Raw genomic sequence first — 7,191 nt, 5'->3', positions numbered from 1 at the left:
TTGTTGTTGTTCAATTTCACATACATTAAGGTAGCTCCATGTTGATCAGGGGCGATTCTGGGTTTACAATATTAGGGGCATCAGCCCCAATGAGGATATAATTAGTGGGAAAAAATTGAGAATGTTCCGAAAACCATAAAGTCATTACAACAGCAATGTGAAATACTGACAGCATGACAAGACAAACTATGATAAGAACAAGGATATCACCTAAGAATAATTTTTGAACTTTTTCTATATACAAGTAAAAACATGTACTGTTTTATTGCTTAATTGTAAGTATGAACTTGTGTTCTTTGCAGTATTTGAGGTCTGCAAAATAGAGAACATCTCCAGTTTCATTTTCTAAAAAATTATACGAAAAAAAATTACATTTTTATTTGAAATTTGGTAAACATTTTGTTTGTAGTTTACTAAATGAAACAAACATGATCATTTACCTGTAAACAAATTCTAAAATTAGAAAATTGATCTCTGAAATTTTTAAATAGCCGTGGAACAAAAACTAAGAGATTATTTTCTGAATTTACTAATTATAGGTTGCTGTTGGATTATGTCACTCCTGAGATTAATTTTGTTGAAATTCAACAGACACTGGACTGGAATGGCCACAATATCAAGAAATGCTGATTGAATGAACATTTGGAATGGCCTCTTTTGAGAAACAGAAATCATATGAAAGTTGTGAAAAAATCCCCTAACCCTTATTTCATCATATATTGATTTTTAAACTTTATTAGCTAAAATTGGTTAAATGCAGTATGGCTCGAGTGGGAGTGTGAAAGTGCTCTATATCAGCATGGCTGTGATTAGGCAAGAGGCATGAGGCCGCAGGCCGAGTACAGGAGACAATCACAGCTACTGATAAAAAGCCCTATCACATGACTACGAGAGCAACATTGCTTTCATACAACAGTTCGACGGCACAAGTTTATAAATCAGAAACAACACCGGTACAAACATAATGTATTCACAAGAAATTCATTAATTGTACTTACATTTAAAAAACTGGACACAGCCAGTTTGAAGTTTTCAGCTATTTTTATTTGATTCACTTTTGAAATTCTACCATTGCTCAGCATGTGTAGCATCATGGGATAGAGAAATGTCCATCTGATGCACACTTAGAAATCTCGGAGGAAGCAGTAGAACATTGAGGTATTTCTCATCTACTGTTTTGTGCATACTGAGGTTTCGGAATTCTTCTGGTGACTCAGACTCATTTTCACCTATATAGTATTGAAATAGGCAATTTCGGACGCATAGTGTGTTTACATAACAGAGAACAAGCCTTTCCATTACTCACAGGTTCCACATCACTACAAATTCCTGCAGTAATAACTTGCATGATCATGTGACTTACACTCCAAGATAAGAGATGACAGACTTATTCCTGTGATGACAGCTGTTGCTTCCTGTGAAAGCATAGTAGTCATTAGCAACTTGTGCGGATCAGGATCACTTCACTGGGGTACTAGCACTGCTGCTTCTCTCCTCTATAAGTATTGATAGGTGTCTGTGGTAATTCATCCTGGTTTGCTCATGTGAAGGTGCAGAGGGGCTCAGCAGCAGTGTATATTAACACACATTTCCACAATTCTAAATATCATACAGGTCCCTTAAGGGGTTGTTTGGCTACATTTATTTGGACAGCTGGAACCAGGAACACCTCCAACTATTAATGGTGTGTGTGTGTGCGTGTGTGTGTGTAGGTGTGTGTGTGCGTGTGTGTGCGTATGTATGTAGTTTGCCACTATGCCTTTCTCTTGTCATTAATGGTGAGGCTATACCACTGACCTGAGGCAGTCGTTATATTTAGTTTACTGCTTAATGCATATACCTCGGTGTCACTTCTGAAAACAATGCAGAGAAATGACACAGAGACTAGGCTCTTTTCTCATATCACACAGTTTGCGTTCATATATGCCTAGGCTCAGTATTAAAGACCAAGGCAAAACAAAACTGCCGGCATACACTCACGTAACCCATGCACTGCTTTATTTTTTCAAGATCTAAAACAGAAATTTCCTAACTAACATAAATTACCCAAACCAGTCATATTCCAATTATGTATTATTTGTTTAAAAAGTTCATAGTTGTTTTATCAAAGCTGGGTAATGGTGATTGGACGTCCCACACTTAAAGGGGAAGACGGAACAGGCTGTTCTGCACTCCAGCTATAAAACTCAATCAGACCTGTGTCCTTTTCTCCACTACCATCTGAACTCCTCAACAGTGACAATAATGAATGATATCTACAAAGCAGCCGTGAGTATGAATTCAAGTTTCTTTTTAACATGGGTCTTCTTTGGATTGTTTAAAAAAGTATCACCACTTTCTATTTAGGTTACATATCATATGATTCAAGAAGGCATAATGTATATCTCTTTAAAATTTTATAATTATACCATTAATGGGAAATAATGTAACTGTGATAACTTTTGAGATATAATTGATTATCAGTTGAATTATAAATTGTGGTCAAACATTATACATTTTAAAATGTCTAATTCTATAACAGATATTTAGAGTCTTTCTACTTTGTTTACTTTCTATTTATACTTACGCAGCTAGTTAAGGTATTATTATACTCAATATTAAATCAAACGTCACAAAAGAAATAATACAAAATAAATTATGCACGCCAAATAGTGATGTGATTATATGAAATTAATGTTAGTGGGTAAATACTGGCAGATTAATCATAACTAGTACCTTTACTAGTTATGGGAGTACCTTTACTTTTTACTCCAACTATACTGTGAGTTAAAACAAAATGTTTATTTGTTAGCCTGCAAGTTTTTTTAAAGAGTGTGTCTGTTTTTTTTCTTGCTCTATATTGACTTGAAATCAAAATGACACCCAGATAATTCCGAACAAATGACAATTGAAATATAACTTTGCGTCACTCAAGATAGCCAACCGCCCAAATATAGACTTTTATTTTGAATGTCTGGAAAAGCTTGACTCTTGAGTGTTATCAAAGCTGATAGAGGGCACTAGACAGTTCAGAGACCGGTTTCTTCATGACTACACATGGAGCTCCTCTTGACTCCTGTGGCTAATTTTGGCAAGATTTGCTCAGCCGTGCATGTGACTGCATGCCGGTAACGAGCTTCAGATAAAACACTCAGGCTGAAATTCTTCTAATCAATGTGTGTGTTAGAGTGAGGGTCACAGGTTATGATCTCTCAGTGAGATATACATGAGACTGATGTGAGTCTGGGAAGAACATGCTCAGGTACAAGATACAGGTGGACGGTGTGCGGAGTTTCTGATAAGCAGTTGTCTCATGGGTTAGCTATCTATTATTGAGATATCCTCTGCAGTTAGCAATCCACATTTTTTTATTGCTTAGGTGGATTTATGAGATGTATATGAAATGTTAAATTATCCTTTAACTCAGGTGTAACCTTGTCTGTGTCATTGTGTGGTGATCAGGTCTCTGAGACTAGTTTTCAATGTAAAAATATAAAAAATCTTTGACACTGTAGCTAAAAAAATGAGCTTAATCTGGACTGCAGTTTTGTTTGCTACAAACCCATATTTGGTGATGTTGATACCAAACCCTGTTACATGCAATTTTTATGTTCATTCTGATGTAGTTTTCTATTTAATTAGAACCAATAATCTAAATAAATACAATTGAATTGTTAAATTAGTAACATGGACTGTAGCTTCTACATCCCCAAAAAGGCAATTTATTGTATTTCTTGGTGGCCTTTGGTTAGAATACAATAAGGTGTGTTTTTGTTTGTCGTTAGCTGTGCAAGTTACTACTTCAAACATTATATAGTCAAGTTTGGTAACATCATTGCAAAAATGGTCTTATTTTCCCCAAAACTTTATAGCAAGAGCTTGTTATATGACTATAATTGTATGTATGTATGTGTTTAAGTTTACTGTATATGTGCCCATGTCGGTTACAGTGTTCTGAAACTAAACAAAATGTTTTTGACAGGCAGAGCAGCTTACAGATGAGCAGAAAAATGGTATGTTAGACATTCCTACATGATGTGCGTCTTAGATGGGACGAATATAGGTTATTCTATTCATTTATTTATCATTGACACGCGCGTTTCTATTGCATTGAACTTTTACGGTCCCTTTGTTACAGCTGTTTTAGCTGTTTAATCTGTTTTTAACAGATTAATGCGTTCATAAAACAACAGGAACAGCAAAGTGATAAAACATCATATTTAAGAGTTTTATATGTAAGTGGTAATGAAAAGAATAAACAGTTATTTCAACAAAAAAGTTAAGCTTTGCTGCACATGCTCTTTGCACATGCTGTTGCCAACAGTTTGGAATCAATTCAATATTTAATAAATATTTATTTCCTGCTCAACCAATCGCAATTTATTAAGAACTGTTTTTGTTTATCTAGTCTACAATGGGAGAAATATTTTGCACTACAACAATACTTCAAAGGATACATTTACAGCTGAAATATTATGTATTTGTATCGCAGAGTTCCGGGCAGCCTTTGACATCTTTATTCAAGATGCTGAGGATGGCTGTATCAGCACTAAGGAGTTGGGGAAGGTGATGAGGATGTTGGGACAGAATCCTACACCAGAGGAACTACAGGAGATGATTGATGAGGTGGATGAAGATGGTAAAACTAAGAACTATCCAGAACCAGTTTGTTCATTATATTTATAGGTGTTTTTTTTATATAATCAAGTGAAATCAAATGTGAACCATTTTTACTAGTTCATTTATAGAAAAAAACATATGTTTGTTTGTGCAAGGGTGAGGCCACATCAGATGGACTTGAAAATAGGATGCTGTTATCTTAAACAATTATATTGTGGCCTCAAGATAATATCATGCACTCACAAGCAGGTTGTTTAATGGATATTCCCAAAATACAATGCATTGCATGTACTGTCACTGTGATGGTTAAATGAGCTTGGGCAACAGTTTACAGGTATGTTATTTGTGCAGGGAGTGGTACGGTGGATTTTGAGGAGTTTTTGGTCATGATGGTAAGATGCATGAAAGATGACAGCAAAGGAAAATCAGAAGAAGAACTGGCAGAACTCTTTCGCATGTTTGATAAGTATGTAGTATGTCCAACAGCATACAATGCATGTTATAGTGTTAAAGTAATTATATTGGGTTCAGAGATTTTAGATTGTGTGTTTGTATCACAAATCAGGAATGAAGATGGTTACATTGATCTTGAGGAACTGAAGATGATGCTGGAAGCGACAGGTGAAGTCATCACTGAAGACGACATTGAGGAACTTATGAGGGACGGAGACAAAAACAATGATGGAAAAATCGATTATGATGGTAAGGGAGCATCTTATAAGTCTTCTCTTGATAGGTTACACCTGCATTTCTAATGTCTGACAACTGACACAAATATTGTGAGAAAAATATTGAAATTTCATTTACTTTAATTGAAAATTAACATTTAATCTGTTTCAGAGTTCCTGGAGTTCATGAAAGGGGTGGAATAAACAATAAAAGAAAGTTTTTCTGTAGTTTGTTGATTTTCTTTATGAGATCAGATTAAATTGTATAGTTATTGCAATATATGAGTTAAGGGTCTATCATGTGTTGTGTTAATATGCCTAGTATTTTTAAAACAATACTTGATTTACTTCAAGATGTTGAATTTAAACATGATTTGTCTAGTTTTTAGAATTAGCTTGAGGAGATTTTTTAATCTCCTTATTCGTTCATATATGGAAAACATTTCAGCCCAGGTACATTTAAAGAGATTTGATATGGTGCCATAATCTAACAATATCACATCACACAGAGATCTTTTATAGATCACAGTTTAAAGCCTGGATGTTTGTGTGACTTGAGATTTATATGATAAGATTTCCCTGAAGGCCAAATTAAAGTGTTGAAAGTGTGAAAGAAATAATCCTTTCAAATTACTTAGCGGTTTTAAGTTATTTCGTTCTAGTAGGTACTCAATAGGTATGAGACAAAAATAACTAACCCACAGAGAATCTTATAATCTTTTATATCTTTCGAACCAATCTGTCTTTAGCAATGTCTTTATGAGTATTTACAACACTTTATAAATTCTATTTCATGAAGGAATTTTATTTGAAATTAATTAATTGAATATCTATGTAGATTAGTAGATTCGTGGGGCACTACAGACTCTTATTTCCATTCCCAAACAGCTTTTAGATTATGGTGAAAACTGCCCAATACATTACTGGTGTTCAGCTACCTCCCATTAAACACTCATCGCAAACACTGTCTATAGGGCGAGAGGTATGACAAAAAAACATTCATCATAACCATGTTGCCTACAGCAGACATACAGTTGAAAGAAAAAGTATGTGAACCCTTTGGGCTTACTTGGACTTCTTCATAAATTGGTCATAAAATGTGTTCTGATCTTCATCTAAGTCACAACAATAGAGAAAGACAGTCTGCTTAAACTAATACCGCACAAACATTATACGTTTTCATGTTTTTATTTAACACAACATGTAAACATTCATAGTGCAGGGTGGAAAAAGTATGTGAACCTTTGGGTTTAATAACTGGTTGACCCTCCTTTGGCAGCAATAACCTCAACCAAACGTTTCCTATAGTTGCAGATCAGACCTGCACAACGGTCAGGAGAAATTTTGGACCATTCCTCTTTACAAAAGTGTTTCAGTTCAGCAATATTCTTGGGATGTCTGGTGTGAATCGCTCTCTTGAGGTCATGCCACATCATCTCAATCGTGTTGAGGTCAGGACTCTGACTGAGCCACTCCAGAAGGCGTATTTTCTTCTGTTGAAGCCATTCGGTTGTTGATTTACTTATATGCTTTGGGTCGTTGTCCTGTTGCATCGTCCATCCTCTGTTAAGCTTCAGTTGGCGGACAGATGGTCTTAAGTTTTCCTGCAAAATGTCTTGATAAACTTTGGAATTCATTTTTCCATCGATGACAGTAATCCGTCCAGGGCCTGAGGCAGCAAAGCAGCCCCAAACCATGATGCCCCCTCCACCATATTTCACAGTTGGGATGAGGTTTTGATGTTGGTGTGCTGTGCCTTTTGTTCTCCACACATAGCGTTGTGTGTTCTTTCCAACAACTCAATTTTGGTTTCATCTGTCCACAGAATGTTTTGCCAGAAGTGCTGTGGAACATCCAGGTGCTCTTTTGCAAACTTCAAACGTGCTGCAATGTTTTTTTTGGACAGCAGTGGCTTCCTCCGTGG

General features: G+C 35.6%; 1 protein-coding gene across 1 annotated transcript; it reads left to right on the top strand.

Moving 5' to 3' along the window:
- Window positions 1-2,138: 2,138 nt before the first annotated feature.
- On the top strand, window positions 2,139-5,495 carry tnnc1a (troponin C type 1a (slow)). The gene is made up of 6 exons (XM_056733903.1): window positions 2,139-2,268; window positions 3,962-3,992; window positions 4,472-4,618; window positions 4,951-5,065; window positions 5,165-5,301; window positions 5,440-5,495. Exons 1-6 carry the CDS (start codon window positions 2,245-2,247, stop codon window positions 5,469-5,471), a joined length of 486 nt encoding a protein of 161 aa, XP_056589881.1. The 5' UTR covers window positions 2,139-2,244; the 3' UTR covers window positions 5,472-5,495.
- The last annotated feature ends 1,696 nt before the right edge of the window (window positions 5,496-7,191 follow it).

The sequence above is a fragment of the Triplophysa dalaica genome, chromosome 20, assembly GCF_015846415.1.
Source record: "Triplophysa dalaica isolate WHDGS20190420 chromosome 20, ASM1584641v1, whole genome shotgun sequence".
NCBI classification, from domain to species: domain Eukaryota; kingdom Metazoa; phylum Chordata; class Actinopteri; order Cypriniformes; family Nemacheilidae; genus Triplophysa; species Triplophysa dalaica.
Note: the sequence above shows the minus strand (reverse complement) of the source record. Positions and strands in the feature narration are given on the sequence as shown.

Bases quoted from the DNA above. Each gene is read 5' to 3' on its own strand.
- tnnc1a (XM_056733903.1), top strand. From the start codon at position 2,245: ATGAATGATATCTACAAAGCAGCC. The intron at 3,993-4,471 runs GTATGTTAGACA...TTTGTATCGCAG, and splicing joins TACAGATGAGCAGAAAAATG to AGTTCCGGGCAGCCTTTGAC. The intron at 5,066-5,164 runs GTATGTAGTATG...ATCACAAATCAG, and splicing joins CTCTTTCGCATGTTTGATAA to GAATGAAGATGGTTACATTG.